This window comes from Anser cygnoides, chromosome Z (genome assembly GCF_040182565.1).
Source record: "Anser cygnoides isolate HZ-2024a breed goose chromosome Z, Taihu_goose_T2T_genome, whole genome shotgun sequence".
NCBI classification, from domain to species: Eukaryota; Metazoa; Chordata; class Aves; order Anseriformes; family Anatidae; genus Anser; species Anser cygnoides.
The window spans coordinates 25,614,714-25,634,409 of NC_089912.1; the positions used below are offsets into that span (position 1 = coordinate 25,614,714).

General features: G+C 41.9%; 2 protein-coding genes across 15 annotated transcripts in view; one reads left to right on the forward strand and one right to left on the reverse strand.

The window, feature by feature from the left end:
* Positions 1 to 4,750: 4,750 nt before the first annotated feature.
* Positions 4,751 to 19,121, reverse strand: GIN1 (gypsy retrotransposon integrase 1). Of its 2 annotated transcripts, none has more exons than XM_066988477.1 (8): positions 18,975 to 19,121; positions 15,590 to 15,735; positions 14,447 to 14,640; positions 13,027 to 13,332; positions 12,149 to 12,277; positions 11,888 to 12,052; positions 11,165 to 11,453; positions 4,751 to 8,174 (listed from the first exon to the last, which is right to left on the reverse strand). In XM_066988477.1, the coding sequence occupies exons 2-8, from the start codon at positions 15,726 to 15,728 to the stop codon at positions 7,876 to 7,878; spliced, it is 1,521 nt and encodes a 506-aa protein (XP_066844578.1). In that variant the 5' UTR covers positions 15,729 to 15,735; positions 18,975 to 19,121; the 3' UTR covers positions 4,751 to 7,875. The 2 variants fall into 2 exon arrangements, with proteins under 2 accessions (XP_066844578.1, XP_066844577.1); XM_066988476.1 differs by having other exon boundaries at positions 12,149 to 12,337; positions 18,975 to 19,120.
* Positions 18,873 to 19,696, forward strand: part of PPIP5K2 (diphosphoinositol pentakisphosphate kinase 2) — a 52,516-nt gene continuing 51,692 nt past the window's right edge. For 11 of the 13 annotated variants that reach the window (XM_066988459.1, XM_066988463.1, XM_066988464.1 and 8 more), the window contains exon 1: positions 19,131 to 19,263. The gene's annotated coding sequence lies outside the window, so the exon portion shown is untranslated. Of the gene's footprint in view, positions 18,989 to 19,130; positions 19,264 to 19,353; positions 19,408 to 19,696 lie in introns of those variants that run through there. The other 2 variants (XM_066988460.1, XM_066988461.1) reach the window with 2 other exon arrangements.

Below are 19,696 nucleotides of genomic sequence, written 5' to 3' on the forward strand. Positions count from 1 at the left end.
TCCCAACAGCGAGTACCTCTGTGGGAAGGGTGCACCTATAAATTTGTGCAGGTACGACAGCAGAAAATCCGAACCTGCTTAAAGGTGCTGGATGTTCTTTCTCAGTTACTCTTAGTAAGCTGCATCTTAAGAATACAATAAAGGAATACAGAGAATTTAATCATTGCTAGGATTTTAATAAATGAATGGACCATCCTCTAGCCTAGCAGGTCATAGCCACTAATACTGTTGTTTATATATTAAGTGTTGAATGCTGGTTATTTGATCTCAGCTAGTGGATTTGGAATACCTGTGTTTAATCAAATTACAGCAATTTTCCCTGGTGAGACCATGTTTTTTAATAAGCACGGACTTGCCCATTTTAAAACTCCAAAGACATGACGCTAAATTTCAAGAGCTGCTGATGGCTTTGAGATGGAAGAATCTCGGCTATTGTGGGGGCTGAATATTGCCATTCAACTTAGTTTGATGAGCCGGCAAGGCACTGTTCTCTGTAGTAGTGCAGTACCAAGCATCTCCCTGTTTCGAACAGGGGCCCTTGGGAGGGGTGGGAAGGACAGAGGCCACGCTGAGCGGGCTGCCAGTGCTGGGTGATTCAGCAGCCAGCTGCGAGCCAGCTGTGAGCCAGCTGCGCGTGGGGCACACGGTGGTAACTGCAAGCAGCCATGGGGAGAAACGGATTGTAGCAGGCAGGTAACACCAAGTCACCTGAAGGTGTCCCAATTAAATGGAATTAATGGAATTACCACCCCAATTAAGTGGCTGTCCTTGCCACAAGTATCATTAGGTGCTAATTGATTCCTTGGAAAGCATCTTGATTAAGTAGGGTTTTCTAATTATGCTGTGCACTGTAGTAGTTAATGAGGATTTATAGATCAATACAATAAACGGCAGCAGCTCCTTGCTTGCCAAAGATTTATTTATGTCTTATCAGAACTTTTAGGTCAGCAATATCTGTCATGTTACAGTGGATTAGGATTAAGTGTTGGTCACAGTACAGAGACCATGTACTGAAAGAAAAAAAAAATCATGTCAGTTAAGAGCTGAAATTATGCTAGTGCACTTTCTATGTAAAATAGATGGTAGTAAACCCTAAAGTTTTAGCACCCTGATTTTCCTTTACTTATAAGCAAGCCTGTTTTTTGTTTTTGTTTAATTCTTAAAAGTGAAAATATTTTTTATTCATTGCAAATTACCAAAAATTGTTAGCAAAATTTATGCTATGTTGTAACTGCTCTCAAACTCCTCTTCAGTTCCTGTGAAACATTGAGATTCATCTGCATAACCAAGCAAAACCTGCAAACTTCTTGCTGTTTCTGGACATTGTACTTTCAAAACAAAAAGGAGCATTCACCTGGCTTTGCTACACAAGTATTCGGAGAGGTGCATGGGAGAGGTATATCGGAGGCAACGGGCAAGTTGCTCTAGATGTTTCTAAATACTGAACTGCTCTTTTCTTTAGCTCCTTTCTGTTAGTGTTTCTATTAATTTGTTGCATGTGAAGCAACAGATTCTGCAAGTGAACCTTTGAGTGATTTCATTGAACAAAAACAAAACAAAACAAAAAAACACATAAAAGACGTAAATGCAAATTTTTTTTAGGGACCTGTGCCAAAAGTATAATTTTAATGATGCCATGGAACAATTTGTTCCTGGCAAATAGGGGTAACAGTTAAGCAAACTTGGTAAACAATTATTAATTGTTGACTACAATTAGTTTTCAAACTGACAAATATGAGAAACTGAAATCTTTTCAGTATTATTACTAGAATATAAAAAAAAAAAAAAGTAAGAATGGGGTATGGCAACCCATCTTCCTAGCCATCACAAGCCACAGCAGGTTGAATCTATTTTCTAATTACACAGGTGTTAAGAGCAGAACCCTGCCCCAGCCACTGCACTTCCAGCCCACAGTGCTTTGATAGCCACCACCGCCACAACGTTTATTATTGCTTTCTTGGCATGTCCTAAAGCTGCAGCTCAGGAGAGACTTGTTTGCTTAATGAAAAGCCTTAATGCAAAAAGGACTGGATCCCACGATGTTGCCATTTCTTCTTAAGTTGTGTCTCTCAGGTCCCACACTGCACCACTCACATTGAACTGCAGGGGTGGCCTCTTCCAGGCACTTCTCTGTGAGATCATGATCACAGCCACCAAAGTTCAATGGGTACTGAAAGGAGGCTGGGTCTCAGGAAACTGCAAAGCTATACTGAATGTTTGTCACCAGTGGCAGTTATGGTGTAAGCTACCTAGTGCTCCAGCAGACTATTTTGATACGTAACTTACATGAAAGGTCAGTCATGCAGCATTCAAACAATGCTGGTTGCATTGCTCCCAGAAATACACCTACATCTCCATAATTATCTGGCTCCAGTCTCCATTCTGATGTTTCCCACACCGTCACCTGCCTAAGTTTTTACTGACTCCTTCTGCATGAAGAAGCGAACAGCCAATGACACAAAAATGGCAGGCAGATGCCTGTGCTATTTCCCCAGGAACATTTCTACCTATTCAATCATACTTTATTTCTCCCTGACCCTCCACACACAGATGCCTTTTAACTAGTCCTTGAGCTAGTGGCTACCAATGCCCCCAAACCAATGTGCCAGCAGCAGGCAGCGTGCTCCAGGTTACATTTAGCCTGCTGGTGGCTTCCAGAACCTCCCTCCCATTGTTGTTTCTGAAGGATTTCCCTTCCCTACATGCACTGAACTACAGCCCACTGACAAAATCAGGAATGTGTTGACTCAGCCAAATGCTAAATCTGTGTGTATGGCTACAGGTATATTTGAAGTAAGCATTAAATTGTAATTCTTTTTCAGTTAACATGCTAAAAACAGCGTGTAACTACAGAGCCAGTGCCAAAACACTGACACGCAGCCAGTTCTGAGAACATACTTTGGGAAGCAAAGGCCTTCCTGGAGAAACAATTTTGGTAGCTGCCCTGCTTTCTCAGTGCCTCCGAGGCTGAGGCAGCACCGAGCACAGGGTGTGAAGGCCTCCAGGACAGGAGGCCACCCCACGACCATGCCAGCGGTACCCGGGCCAGCAGAGCCTGGAAGTTAAACTAAATGGAAAAAAATAAACTAAAATACTGCTGGAAGTTCGCTGAGTCCTGTCCTGTTGCTACAGGAACAGTTCCTGCTCTTTTTCTAGGGCTTTAATTTGTGGAAACGATGGATGACAGCTGATGAGATAAACATTCAAAGTCAAGTTAATCCCTCTGATGGGGAACCCTGTGCATTGTTAACCACCTATCACTGAAATTCTGCACAAAATAAAGAAGTCATTTTTTTTGTGGACTTTTTTTCCAGGAGGCTTTCACTGCTGTGCCTGCCAGCTTTGTGAAGTTATGATATTTTTTTTTTTTTTTAATGCCTGTGAACTGACATGGTGCTATTCATTTTGTACAGAAGGCGGCAGTGAGGCGTAGAGAGATTTAAGGCATAAATTGTCAAAAAATGTCAAATACTTTGAAGTACTGAGTTTGTGAAATCTGATTTATTCCTTGTTAACCTACTTGGATATCAGTTTATACATTCAAGGCACTGCTTCTTGCTGTCAGCTGCAGCTCTGGGTACTCCCCTCCTTCTGATCAAAGCTCAGCAATTCTTACCAAGCACCAGAAAAGGACCACATACATTACAACCTGTAAATTATGGAAAGTTTTATCCATCTGATTTGTGGGCCACTGTGCTGGCAATCTGCAGCAGGGCAGCACTTCCTGGCAGACGGAGAATGCTGCACTTCCTACGACCTGCCCTGCTCACAGCACACTGATTTCTGCTACCAACGCAGCAAGGCTGCTGTGGGTCCCTTCCTCGCTGTCACGCTCTGCACAGTGCCAGGGCAAGAAGTGCTGCACAGACCACAGCCAGGAGCCCCGTGGGATAAAGATGCCCAGACCCACACTCAGAACCTGCAGCAACGTCTGCTACACAGGACAAATTCACAGACAGCTCACATATGGTGGTTTGTGCACTCACACAGCCCCATACTATGTCTGCAAGTGTAAAAGCAAAGGAGGAAAGGAGAACTGGCAGGGGAATGCACCTCTCAGGATTAGCAGTTCCTGAAGGCCTGTAGCAGGCCTAGCAGTAGGCCCATAGGTCTTCCAGGATGTATAGAAGAGGTAAAACCTATTATCTCCTGAAGACACTGCTAATTCCCCCTCATTTATTCAGCCTTCTAACTGAAGTGTCTGGTCTTAGGGATTTCTAAGGTGACATTTTCTTCTGTGGAATGCACAGGCAAGCAGCATGCTCTCAAGCTACGAGATGACGACAGCTGCTGATGTGCTGAGTTTCTGGCACTGGCGGGCTTGCGTGTTTTATTTTCAGGTACTCCAATAAGTTAATTGAAAGCACCCACTCAACTGCCATAAGAATAAAAATAAAATATTCCATTACCTATTTTGAAAATACCAAGGTTACTGTGCAAACAGATGTTTGATGCTAGGTCATTAGAGAAATGATGTCGGCTACTAAAGGTCATTGATACAGACAGATACTGTACCCAAATGCATAAAGGAAACTTATCTAGATCTCAAAAGCAGTGTTTCCAGAAGATTTAACTGCTTATTGTGAAAAGCAAATCATGACTCATCCCTGTCCTCCAGCAGGGAACATTCAGTTCTAGGGAGAAGGAGGGAAAAAACTTTAAAATGTCAAGTGTTGTCTGAAGCTGGAATGCAAGAGCACTTTCGCAAAAAATGGGCAAATGCTACACAAAAGTTCAGAAAGTATTCAAATAAGAGATACGGTTTTTATTTCATACTGAGATATTTTGAGTGCTCGTATAGGAGACTTTTAGTGAAAGATTGTTGTTTTCTGTTTGTTTTCTGGGATGTTTTTCATTTAAAAAAACGGTAGCTGGTAATCAGTGGTAGTAGCAAACCCAAAGGAAAAACGCTTATATTCCTGTGCTGGAAGAAACAAGCGAATTGTCATTTCCTTCATGCTGTGCTCCCTTCTATTCCTCTTCTCTGAGAAAGAGGTCATGAGGGGGAACACTCTACATGAAAACGGAATTTCCATGAACGCTGTTACAACAGTAGTCTCCCGCTGCTATCCCATCATAAATCAGACCTGTGTGCCAGCAGAGAAGATGATTACAGATGAGCATTAGTAATTTTATGCAGGTTGGTCAAAACACGAGCCAGAAGCTGGTGGTGACGACTCACTGCGGGCACAGGCACATGCTCAGGAGCACTTTGCTAGGCTGAGCTGCAAGCTTTCCCTCAGCGTACCAGCCACAGCCTGCTGCTAGCAATGTCTCAGGTTTCCTGGTGGTACCTTTTTCACAGTTTCCAGTGATTGCTTTTTGAGTTGCTAGCTTGAAACTCATGTATTTTATTTCAGTAAACCTCCCACGTGCAGAGAAGGCCTGTTTAGGAGCACCCAAGAGACACTAATGGCTGCCTGTTAACACAGTATATTGCAATTACCAGGAAACCTGAATGATCAGCATTACACAATTTGTTAAATAGTTACTGTTTTTCCTGTCCACTGCCAGTTTAGCATTTTATTTCTCTCCAATGTAGCTATAACAAGTACACAGCACTTGTTACCCCTGCTCCCCTGCACACCTACCACAGAAAAGGGCTCCACTGAACTGTGTATGAATAAGGAACAGGGAAGGTAAAGCAAAAATATATATAATATATAATTACATATATATATATTTCATACACTCTTCATACACATATATATTTCACACACATACAATGCATCTAACAATATAAAGCCATCCTAGCAGATATCACTCTGGGTAGTGATCACTCTGCGTAGTGGAAGAAATAAAGGCAGATATGAAGGAGGAGGGAGTGGTTTAAATAACCTGGGTCTCTGTTAAAGGATCTGGTAGCCACCGTTCTGGCTGCTCGGGGAAGTTCAGGACTTGAATCGCCGCTACCCATGAACCTGGGCACAGCACCTGAACTGGCTGTTCTTTTTAAATTGCTGTTCCAGAGAAAAAATACTGTGTGACCACAGCGCTCACTACTGGGGGAAAATAATAAAATCCAAGTAAGGCCGATGCTCATAGTTACCAATTATGTCCTGTTTGCAAGCATTTCTTTTCTGTTGTAAAAAGTTCAATGTAATTTCACAGAATTCCCTAGCCTTTTTTTTTTTTTTTTTTAAGACAATAAGCATATTTCCCCAAGCCCACTTACTTTACTATCTTGACTGCACTACAGCAGAGATCCGAAGAGCAGCAGTCCCCAAAGGGCGGCACAGCCTGCAGGTAGCAACAGTTAATAAATAAATACAAGGTTGTGTTGCTGTCCACACCCACCGCAAATCCTGCGTGCTGCATGCTGTTCTGCACAACCCACATCCCCAGCTGCCTCTCCGCAACTGCCTTCTCAGTCTCAGTGGGGGAAAAAGTACTGAGAATTAAGCACATTCAGAGGGGTTTTAAGATCAGATGCTGGAATACCACCGTTGTGCTGAGCTGTTCTTTTACACAGCTCAGGCCCATGACACTGTAGGCATACTGCACAATGGGTGTGAATTTCTGCATGAGCTAGATACCTAATTAGCCTTGGGGACAAAGTCTTTTTACCTAAGATTAGCTGAAAAACCGTTAATAAATAATACTTTCTTTTTCTAGATTTTGTCAAAAGACTATAGCAATACAACCAGCTATTTAAGCTAACTAAAAGCCACCTGTATTATGTCGCATGACATCCAGCAGCAAAGATGACAGAATGCGGCTATTCAAAGAGCAAGATAAGCAAGTCCTCCTCAGCCATCTGACAGAAGTTGCTGTATTTCTAAATTCAGCTCTCTACACTAGCATTCTTCCTCTTCCTGTCACTCCTCTATAAATAGAACCAGCTTGCATTCATCAGTTTTCCACGTGAAAGAGTTCCTGTTCACGTAACTTTAGTAGTAGATATATTTTCATCTTACCATGAAATAGAGTCTTCTTTGCGGGAAGTCCTAGCCTGTAACAACTTACTCAAGGAATTCAGAGAATAAGCAACACTGGTCCTCACCTTTCCTAGAGAACTATCAGTGGAAATCTCCAAACCTACGCTAGATCTGGAAAGAAGTCAAGGAAACCAGATGTTTGTGAGGAAAGCACAAATGAATGCTGACCACTGTTAAGATTCTGCCACGTGTAAGGAACTGAAATAGCTCTCCTTAGCAGAGCTTTGATGAGCAAGGAGCAGCTAAAGGCCTCACTGTTTCATATGCAAAATACTCGCTGTATTTGATTTTGGCAGCTTTACTGTTTTGTGAGATCTTAGAATGGCGGGTTAGACTAAAAGTTACAAACTGCAGCTTCTCAGGAAGAATGAGAAAGAGTTCTGTAATAGGAAAAGGACAACATAAGGTTCTTTACGTTTGTACAGGGGAGAAAAAATTTATGTTAAGTTGCTTAGGTTGTATTTATCCCACAATATGTCTGCATGTTAGCAATGAGTCATGTAAGGATTAATGAAAACATTGTTACTGTGAAATGATGTGCTGTGTCCTGAGACAGTAACGGTAGGGTTGGGCCATATTGCCATTTTACCAGCAAAAATTGGAATGCAAATGCATGATGAAAACTTACTCTTTTACTAGGTTGTGACAGTACTTCTGGTAATCAAGTGATTACTTCTCAATGCCCACATAAATTAACCACTGGTCACTTGCAGTGTTCTTAAATTCAGACAGTAGTAGAACATGTGCTTTTACTAGGTTGTGCCTACATTTCGTTAACAGAGCGATTGCTTCTTAATACCCATGTAAATTAACCACTGAATACCTGCAGTATTCTTAAACTCATAGAGTAAAGTGGATTTGGCTGAGGAATTTGGAACTGTTCGGTCTGCCACAGGTGCTCCAAACTGCCAATGAAATATGACAGGAGACCACTTGCTTAAGTGTCTTCTATCTTGGTCTGAAGCGTCCAGCAAGGTGAAGGCCATTGCTCTGGCTTTGCATTGTTTGGTTCAATGCAATGATCTTTTGTCGCCTCAGACTGATGTTTACCATCTGTTGAATCTTGGTCTTTGCAGGCTGAAGGTGGCATTTGCGCAGCAGACATGACTCCTCTCGCATAGGCATTTATTTCCCCTTCAGCAATAGGGTCTTGCTGGCTTGGATTATAAGATCTTTCAGATACGCCAATATAATCATGGTCAACAACTACTGCACCTTGTAAGAAGTAGTGGTTGCCTGCAAAATAAAAGTACCCATTAAAGTAGATGCTCCTAGTTTGCTGAAAGCCGTAATTAAATGATAGTGAGTTGCCAACTTACTTTTCAAAACTATTTTTGTAAGACGACAAGAAAGTTTGAAGGGCAGGAATCTGATTATATGGATTTCCTAATTTCACTAAGCACCAAATATTTGGTTGCATCTCACATATCCATAAAATAATGCTTGCAGTACTTCATGTTAAGAAAGAAGGGTTGTCTTTTTTTTTTTTTTCTACGTCAGTGGACTAGCTTGAGGCCTGCCATAGTCAGCTACTGAACTAATAACACCTTACATGAACAGGCATGCAGATTCTTCCGTGTTGTACACCAACTCACAAAGTAATGTGTCATCTCCTAACTATTGCTAGGAAAATCACAATTCAAAACAATAGACTTTAAGAAATAAAAAAGAAATAAAATACTTTTATAGAATTTAAAGACCATAATGTTGATTGCTACTGTATGGTACTATTGAACTTATCTTCTATCTAACATATGCTTGCCATGTTTGATTTTTCCAAGTGAGTTCAAATAAAATAAAAATAGTCTGACCAGCCAAATTAAATGGGTAAGTGTCCTCACGGGGTTTATACTTTTGTTTTGGGAGATGACTTAGGGCCAACCTTCTTGCTCAGATGAGGACCCTCATGTCAAATCAAGTATTTTAGGGGCTACAATTTCCTTTGCAAGTTATGTTTCTTGACAGATGTGTCCTCAATCTTCCTACTTGCACTTTTGAATCATTTGAGCACTGGAACCACTGGGATTCTCTTGAGATTAATATTTAAAGTAAACCACATTCAAACAAGAAAAAAATATTGCTTCAGACACACAGATGTACACGTGTACAAGGTGTCCGGCAACCTCTGCCAGGCTATACAAACATCTGGGTAGTAAGCAACAACCCAGGTCCACACAGACTTTTAATCTGTAATGCCTATACCAAGAGCACATATCAACACACCAGCTCAAGATTTATCTTTAGGTCAAGATTGTTACAAAAGGTTTGAAAAATACCTTGCTTCTTACCTGCAAAAGATTTTCAAATAGTGTAAAAAAATAAGCACTCCATTTCCAAGGCTTGTCTTTCCTGCTGAAAAAAGACTAAATCCACACTTCTAGTGTTATACAGAGAAGATACCCTGCTCCAAAATCTGAAGTGTAAGCAAAATACTTAATAGCACCTACAGGCCACAGATACCTCACCTAAGATGCACTTTTTCCACATATATTTCACAGAGAACACTGCAAATGATTTGCTCCCATTCAAGGTTATGCAAAGGAAGAGCCAACAGACTGTTACTGGAGGGCAGGAGGAATAGTAAATAAGTTGCAGACAAAACAGTCCACCCCTGCTCATAAAGAGAGGTCCTTTGTTACAAAGATAGGCGTGTTTCTTTACAGATGAAAAAGCTGTCATTTACTGCCAGGTTTCACTACCCTTATTGTAATGAAATAATACTCCCTTTCCTGACTTCTGTTAGGCCATTTGATAAGGCCTGTCAATTACTTAGCACAGTCCAGTTTACGTTTCTGCACAATGTAAATATGTATGAATATAAAACTATAATTTTAGAATTGATAAATATTCACAATCCTTTAATTTTTTTTTTTTGCCTGTGTCAAACAACTAATCTTCAGTCGCTTCCTGTGAAAGGGAAGAAACTCTCCATTTACTTTCTGCTTCTGCAGTATTTATTGGTAATGGTGTTATACACCAATCCTAGAAAGACAACTGCACCTAACTTTGCAAACAGTGCTACAATTTACCAAAGTTATTGCAGCAACTGGAGAGGACCTGCCTGCAGGACACATGTGACTTCTTCCTCACAGCTCAGTAATTCAGCAAAGAGCTGGAAGCCACAGAATGATAGTCTAAGCAAGAGCAGTGTCCAGGAGAAGTGATGTGATACTGCTGTTTTTGTTTACTCTAGCTGCAATAGAGGCTGACAAGTGACCTCAATACCAGCTTCCCATGTGAAATTCCAGAATTAGTTTCAGACTTGCATGCTCCTCAGTTTTAGGAGGTGATGGAAGAGATGGCTGTCTCAATACAGTTTATGCACTTTGAAGAACTAGGACTTAACCACACATGCCAAGAGGGTAGGAATTTCTTTTCAAGAACCCTGAACAACAAAGCAGTTCTGAAACAAAAGTCTTCCAAACACTGAGTACTCCTTTTATTCCAAATGCCTGAAATGACCCAAAGATAGCATCAGCAGAAAAGAAACAGCTGCTGTTGCTTGATTAAGGCAGCACCATTGCAAAAGAGTACTCTGAATGTGTAAGAGAAACATTGTCAGTTGATTTCCCAAGTGTTCGGGAATTTCTGCAAATTCTCCTTTTGAGCATGACATTTTATTGCTCTGGTACAAGAAACCTGTTTACCTCTTCAGTACTGAAATTTAAAACAAACTCTTCAAAAATCAGCTCTCTGAGGTAGTCTTTGTTTTTTAAGGTTTTAGCAAATAGGCCTTTTTGTTTAGAATTTATTTTTGAACAACAGGTACCATATATACTAGTCAGATAAGGCAAAAAAAATACATTCCCATTTCATGAGGAAAATGAATGTGAATCCTGGCTGTATCAAAACAGGAACACAGGAGTTAACAAATGCTCTTTGAATGCAGTTCAGCTGAATTATACTTCTCACATGTTTTGGCCAGCCAGCATGAACAGGGCCAAACCACATACTAAAAGCAACTTTAATAGAAACTATTTTTAAACCAACTTTGAACATGATTCATTAGCTCTGTTCCATGCTCTGCATAGATTTGAAGCCACTCACACTCACTGCTCTCATTAATGAAAACTGATTACATTGCTATCCAGTGGTTTAGTTCACACTAGTGACTGAATGATACCTGCTCACTGTGATAAACTCACCTAACACCAAGACATGACAGCAAAACTTAAAAATACATACATACATATATATATACACACACAAAATACACATGTATATACCTTTTTCATTGGACCCTCTTATGTATGGCTTGAGGTGAGACATCTTGATGGGTCTTTTCAACCTGGATCCTGTAGCATCTCTTAATATTGCACAGCCATTATCTGTGATATAATCTATAATACAAGGACCGACCCACTCTGACTGGAAACGACCATCTTTCCACCAGTTTTTTCTTTGTCTGAGGACTTCATGACCAACTTTAAGTTGAAGGGTATTTAATTGCTTTGGCTTCTTTTTGACAGTGATTTTGTTTCTGGTTTTCTGTTCTTCTGAAGAGGTTTTCTCCACCTGCAAAAGATATAGATGTGAAGTACATTTTCCAGAAGTAATCATGTATTTTCATAACATTGTTTAATAATGCAGAAACAAAAATATTAGACGTCTTTAGATGTAATTCATAATGCGTAAAGCTGGGGAGTTCTGTAAAAGGGGATTTTATCTTCATGTTCTAAGTCAATAGTCCATAGGCAATGTTTTTCAGCTTCCATGCATACGCACCCCTCTAAGTCAAATATGAATCTCCTGGAAATAGGTCTCCCCTCTTAAGTTTACTCCTTCCACATACATACAAGCATATGTACACTGGAATCTAGGGATCCCAGGCCGAAGGGAAGAAAAATAAAAAAGATGTATTGCTAAAGGTTATACTTCGAACTTCAAATCTTTCCATCTTCTCTCTCTTCTGTCTCCTTCCTATTTAAATTTGAAATTATACCATTTACCTGACAATCTGAGGTTCTCTCTTCTTCCAGTGCTTGACTGGCTCTTTTGGTTGCTTCAAATATTTTGGCAAACATATTGTCTTCTTCCATACATACATTCATCGGTTCAACAACATACGGGTTACGATTAAACATTTGGAAATAGGGAGTGGTTTGATCTGGCTCCTGTTTAAGTGGAGAGCAGAAAGCAAGCAAATTTAACATGCCGTTTTGCAGGTACTTTGGAGGACTTCAGTCGAAAAAGGAAGAACTTTGACTTACCAAATTAGTCAAATTGAAAGCATAGGCAATAGCAGACAAATGTTCATCCCAATCATTTGGATGGTCTGTGCAGTATTTGTTAAGGAAAGCTTTGATTGTCTTGCATGTTCTTTCATTTACTTCATCAGTCTGAGGATAAGACAATACTATTTGTTTCATTCCAAACAGTGCAAATAGTTCTTTGTTTATCTTAAAAAGAAAAAGAAGACAATTATTGAAAGTTTCTACCTATTTTGTTGGTAAGATGGTGACCGAGCACAAACTTTTCTATACATATTCCCACATAACTGTCCATACTCAGTAATGAGAGCTAAAAGAATCAGTATGGCTCTGGAGCCAGTAATAGGTGGTTTCTAAAAGCACTCCTGCCACTAACTTGATTTGTCATTTTCTCCATATCATAGCCTCATGATTTCATGATCTCTGAAGGGATCAAGAAGTGAGAAGTTCTTCATTATCACTGTATCTAAGGATATTTTTGACATTGGCCTATCTGCTATACTGAGCAATATGAAATACTTGACAGATGAAATACAGCAACATGTTGGTATGTGAAAGCTTGAGCTGCTTCAATTAAGTGACAAGATACACATTACATATTTTTTGCTCTTTACCAAAAGAAAACACCCCTGAGAAATGCTGTTTTATTTATTTATATATATTTATATAATTTATTTATATAAATATTACAATTGCAAATAATCAGTTTGTCAATTTCTGAACCTACTTTTTTTTGATTAAAGAAAATAAACGTTCAGGTATCAGATTTATGTTGTTTTTTTTTCCTCCCACAAGACTGGTCTAAAATGTAAGTTTAATATGGGGAAAAGGTGTATTTTTCTCAAAAATAAACAAACAAAAGCTCAGTAAAGACATACCTGATGAGCAAGCTCCTTCCCTTGATCAATAGGCATTTTTTGAGGTGGTCCATATAAGAAAAATACACTGATGATTGCCTTAGCAATTTCAGCTGCTGAAGTGTCATGCAGAGGCAAAATAACAGCCCATTTTGTGAACAAATCTATCATGATTATGATATACTTGTGGCTTCTGTTGGTAACATTAAAAGGTCCCACTAGGGCTACAGTGACTGCTGTCCAGGGGTCCTCTGCTTTGATAGGATGCGGTTTGGGTGTGGTGGTGGTCGTATTCTTTGCCACTTGGCAATGCTGGCACGCATATACCTAGCGCAGAAGCCAGGGGAGATGCTGTCAATAAAAAGTGATGCTGAAGGTTTACAACAACAAAATATCATAAATCTCCATTATTCCTCTCTAAGTCAGATCAGACCCAGGCAACGTCAGATGAACTCATTTTATCTTTTCCTATGAATTTTTATCATTAGGTTTTTCAGCCCCATGATAAAAACAAAACAAAACCAAACAATAGTGAAGGCTAGGAGAAGGAAATGCACAGCAGTTCAGGATGAACTGTGCTCATCCTGAAAGCACTGTGCTCTTTCAAGTCCATAGTATAAACTTTAAAATTATCATCCGTAAATACTAAAGGAAGTATGAAACATCTGGATTGAAAGCAAAAAATCCCAATCATTTCCCTTTTGGTTCTATTGTGTATGCTGTGGCTGTCAAACATTGGCAGTAAGCACCACCTGCCACACATAACATGGGTCAGCTTTAGCTACAGGACAGAACCCCTTTTCTAAGTCTGAAGTGAAAGCGAAGACTCATTTTCAGTTCATGTTACAGTTGCACATGGACTCTAAATACTCAGGTGATAGAGCAAGCTGATAGCAGCAATAATTTTGCCACAAGGAACATGTTTACATATGGTTTGCTCAAGGATCAAGTTCTGCCTAGGGATTATGTCAACGTATATTTGGGTAAAGGAGGAGAAGGAACAGTCCTAAGCAGCAATTTGTTTACCTGCTTCCCAAACATGCCTAGTTCGAAGGCAGAGGCCATTTTTCATCTGCCAGCAGCCACTCTAGCCAGCAGTACACCGCGGGGATGGTACACTGTATCCTAATGAACATATGCAAGACAGCTTGCCAAAGAAATTCCTCCCGAAGACCCCATGTGCCCTGCATACTGAAATGCAGTATGGCTCCCCACCACTGGCTAATATATTGCAAGCTACAAGGTTGAGAATAAAAGAAAAAAAAGAAAAATAACAAGAAAGCACTGTGCTTTGGCATAAAGTCCATTTAAAGTTTGATTGTAAGCTTATGTTTCCTCATCATGAAGCAGTATGGGTGATTACCGTATCAAAGTCATATGATTACAAAGTGTTTGCAACAAAGACTACATTAAAAAATATCCTGTAGCTACGAAACCATACCCACTGTTTGACATCATTTGTTACAGAGGTCCAGTAGTAATTAGATTCCACTAAAGTCAGTGTCCTTGATATACCGTGATGAGTGCCTGCAGCATTTACATGGCATTTTGCAAGAACCTTTTTCTTCTCTTCATCTGAAACAATTACCAGGCGCATTTGTTTTCTGTCTTTTCCGACATAGAACAATTTATTTTCTGAAAGAAAAATACCAACAAGTTATACACGAGTGCTTTGCCTTCTGCAGTTGTTTAGTTTAGTAAACTATTGGGCATGACCCAGTATAGAATTTAGTAAGCCATCTTCATTTTACCTTTGTGTGACAGTAGGTTTGGTGTTTTTTTGGTGGTCGGTTTGTTTGTTTGTTTTTGTGTGTGTGTGTGTGTTTGTTTGAATTTTCTTTTTAACTATTTTCTCCCAAGAGCCAAGGGTTCACCAATATTTATTAATCTGGGCATGAGGTGTTACAAGGGCAAGTCAGAATGCAAACTATGTTCTCACAGGAAGTCCAGCAGAAACTAAACCTAGCACTGGGAGTGAGAAGGAAGAGCAGGATGTGTTATGAGGCATATTGACTGCCTGCCAAGTAACCATACATTGTGATCCGCAGCTTTAACTCCTCTCTGCTTTTTCTCTGCAAAGGCTGGGCAGGTTTGATGGGATCGAGCACACAGCAAACCACGAAGGCTCAATACCTGAAGCTTTCTTCATGGGGATATAACAAAGCTAGGGTGGGTGGGGAGTCACTCTAAGGTGACAGACAGCAAACCCATGCTTGCATTGCTGCCCACATCCAGGGTGCTCCAGCCCAGGGCCAAACATTCCCTGTCAATACCTGCAGACCAGGGCTTGTCCTCCTGCAGTTCTATGAATCACGGGTTGCAATGGATACAAATGCAGTATCTAAAACAAGGCTTGGCTTTCAGACAGATACATAAAACCTTTCCAGTAAGGACTAAAGCAAGTTGTGTTTCTGCAAACATTCTGTTATATATTAACGTGGGATAGGCAGGCTGTGTGTTTCATGAAGGATATATATTAACATCACAGCATGCTGCAGAGCAAGATAGCACTTTCAATTTTTGTATTGGTAAATCTTCACCTAAAAAATTAAAATTTCAGGTTAGTTTGAAATTATATGTTTACCTTTGAAAACAAATTTTTTGGCTGCTCTCCTGATTCCACTTCGTTCACTTGATAACGTGGTGGGATGATATTCCCCCGTTCTTTTGTAGTATGCAATCTGCTTCAGGTGGAGGCCACCGTTTTTTCCACTGCGTACCATCGCTAACCTGCACAAAATGCACAGTATTTGTCAGATGGAGCAACTGCCACAGTAGCATATCTTCAAGTTTCTCCTAGTTTAGTTTAGACTAGTTTAATTTACTGGATTACTGTAGTTCAAACAGAGGTATCCTGATAATGTAGCACGTTGACTTATCCAACTGAGCTGTCTCTCCAGTAAGCTTAGGGCAGCTGTATTTTAATCCCATGAATTGCTTCGTATCTTTCAAGCTTTGTGCCCGAGAGCCTATCACACCACCCACTGCACTGCTTTTGATAACCTACACCGTCATCAACATGAGCGATAAGGATAAGGAACACTACTCAACACACTACTTTGTTGTATACAAAGTTAGTTTTGTCAACATATATTTTAAAACTTCTGAACCAATGGAGTCTTCCACTGTATTCATTGCAGAGTGGGGAAAGAAATGAGACCAGAAAGAAATAGCTCTTCTTATTCTTAAACATTTGGATAGCTTCCCCATACAGGTGTGCTAGGAATTAAACGTGTCCCAATAGCCACCCTGATGAGAAAACAGACAAATAGAGAAACCAACTCCCCAGACAGAGACTGACACAAATTTATTTTTGTCATTCATTTGTCTGACAACTGGATTCTGATGTCCCAAATGTGATTCTGCACATAAGTAGGCAGTTAATTCCCTCACATGGGCTGACTGATCATATTAAAAAACTAAAATATCATTAGTAAAATACGTCATTGGGGCAGGAAAAGTTTAGGTCTACCATGAGTAGCCTCAAAATAATTATCAGTTAATGACAGACAGACATATTCATGCAGACACTATGTGATTTCAGTGTTTTTTTGTTTTTTAAGATCTGCTCCTCCATTAATAAACAAGTAGATGGAGCAGCTCTTTGATCCTGCTCTAATTGCCTCCTACAAGAGCAGGATCAGACTTGGAGTCTGCCATGTCACAATTTTTTAATGAATGCTCGTTATCCAGAGCATTCGCTAAATTTCTTCCTTATCTTTGCAGCGTCCCAAGACTACACAGTGTGGCAATGCATAGCCTGCTAAAAGCAATAATCAGCCTGTCTGCCCTATCTGCTAAGTGGCACATGATTGTGGGGAAAATGACAATATCCAGTCACTCCAGCATCCATGCAATTTCATCATGCGGTGATGCTATTTGAAAGCTTAATGTGTAAGTCAGGATATTTATTTTCCAATTTCAAGATTCTCACTGCCTTTACTATACGGGGAGTTGGAAAGAGGTAAAAAGCTCTACCGTGATTATGTCTGCTTTTAGTCACACTGTTTCTCCCAGAAAGTGAAATGCTGTATGTTATTTATAGAATATCATATTCCTCGTATATAGCTGGGCTGTGTTATCAACATCAAATGAATGCCAGGAACTTCACATTCAAGCAATGACAAGACCTTTGCCCCACTGAATACTTCGTTTTACATAAGCAAGACCTGGCTTTCACAAACAGCCAAGTCTCTTGTCATTCAACATTACAATTTTAAAGCAGTTCTCTCCTAATTGAGAGAACTTGTACAGATAAAACGCTTAGCAGTACAACCCTCTCTACCAGGAAAGAGGGTGTTTCAGAATAGGAAGGACTGAAGCCAGAACATGGCACTGTTTCTAGCAATCTTGGCTGGCAGAGCAGTTTCTTGGAAATTTAGAGCTGATAGTACAAGCCAAAACAGCTGACAGAATTGGTAAATTGGATAAGAGCAGGAAGGAAGGTGAGGCTACCATGATAAGAGTATTATTGTTGTTGTTTTAAAGCAGTTGATTAACTAGCATATCTGATAAGAAAAGATTATTTTAACTGTTCTTCACCAGCACTCTATTTACAAGGGATATGCACTTAAGCTTCGCTCAGGGCTTCTCCTGAAGGTGAATCAGCAGTTACCCAAGCACATCTGGAAGTCAAAAGGTATAATTCCTCACTGAAACATTGGGATAAAGGACCATTTTGGTTTTACAGATTTTCACATATTGCAAGAAAACACATTCCAGAACAGCCTGTATTCTTTCAGTAGTTTTTGCTCATCATGCACATCTTGTTTGAGACAGTGAATGTTCTCTATGCAGCACATGGCTGTGGGCTCTAAAAAATAAAAATGTTGCACAGCCATAAGACACATCTGAGCAGGACCACAGCTCATACTTCAGCTGAAGAGAAGTTGTCTTCATTCCTGCTGTGTCAGTTTCTGATATAAAAACTGGGTAGAGTGCACATAAACCAGTGAAGAAAGAACACATGATGGAGCATCCACATGCATTTAGAGTACTGACCAGGATCCTAAACTATCAAATTTAAGTACTGGAGCAGACTGCTGGATCACTGCCTAAAAGGAAGACATTAAGTGCGCTTCCTGCCTTTATATTTGGTTTCCTGAGCCCCTACTCATTTTTCCCCCAATACTACGGTCTTTATAGTTTGTTTTGCTCTATCTTGGGAAAAAAATAAATCTGAAGACAACAAGTTATGTGATCTTCCAGTTTTATTTCGGAATAAATCATTGCTACAGGTAATTCGTATGCTACCTCTGCCAGTATTTGTAACTTATCTAGCACTCTATAAAAATGATGTAATTATACAATCAATAATCAGTTCCCAACACTTTTTAAGTAGGAAAAGAAAGCACTGCTTTACAGTCAAGGAAAATATTTAGTCAAAGAGATCGAAAGTTTCCTATAACCCGGCCTCTTTGTTTGAGTGTCTTAGCCAAAGCAGTGGTAGCTCTTAAGACTCGGCTAATTCGCTTTTTAACATCCAGTTTCCCTCAAAAACACTACGGTAACTGCGAGGCGCTTTCCATCCCAGGAGCCAGCACTCCTGGCCGCGCCAGGTGCCCCCCACAGGGGCACCTTACAGCACCTGGGCGCTACGGGAGGCTCGCAAGATGGCGCCGCCCGCCCACGGCCACGTAAGGCAGTAAGGGCCCGCGGCCATCGCGCGGCGAGTAACTCGCTAACGCTGGGAAGGAAAGCGAAGGGAAGTGGCCCTCACTGCCAACCTCCCGCCGCGCCCCAGCCACGCCCCCCTCCAGACTACAACCCCCATCATGCACCGCGCCGCTCTCAGCCCCCCCCCCCCCACGCGGGGCACGCCGGGAGCAGGCAGCTCGAAGCGGCAAGGCCCGCACATGCGCGGAGCGGTGCCGACGCGATCTTTTTTCCTCCCCCCCCACCTCTCCCCACCCCGTCCCGCCCTGCGCGCCGCGCCCCTGGCCAGCCGTGGGGCGCCGCCTTGCACGCACCTGCTGCAGCCGAGGTACCACGGCCGCTCCCCTCCGCCCTCCTCACCGCGGCGGCTGCCACCTCCCTCGCGGGACTTATGTGGCGCCCCCGGAAGCGCGGCGGCAGCTGCGGACAGGGTGGGGGCGGGCTGCCGCGGGGGGCGGGGCGAGGCGGGGCGGGGGCGCGCGGGCACGAGCACGCACGAGCACGGGCACGAGTACGGGCACGAGCACGAGGCGGTGGCGGCTCCTCCATGGGAGCCGGCGGGGGCGGGGACGGCGCCGGGCGCGGCGGCGGCGCCACGCACAGGTGAGGCGAGGCGAGGCCGCGGGCGGTTGATGGCGGTTGGCGGCGGTTGGGGGCCCTCACAGCGCCCCCCCCCCCCCCCCCCTCGTAACGGCCCCCATCGAGCCCCACGGCTTGTGGTTCGGGCAGAGTAACAAAGCCGCTCGGGTATGAAGCTGGTCCTGGTAGGGGCAGCCGGCCGGTGCGACGGGACGTGTTTGTGCTTCACCCGTGAGAAACGTGGGGTTTTTGGTGCCGGTTCGCGTGCGCTGGCTGGCCGGTGCTTTTGGCGAAGGAGTTTTGTGCTCCTGGCGGCTGTGGTTAGAAGGGAGCAGGCCCGCAGGGGCTGCCGGGGCTGTGGTACTGGGCTTTCGCATCTCTGCAAGTATAAAGTCAGAGTAAGAGGCTCTTCTGTCCGCGAGCACGCGGGGAAGCTGTTTTCACGTCTTTGAATCGG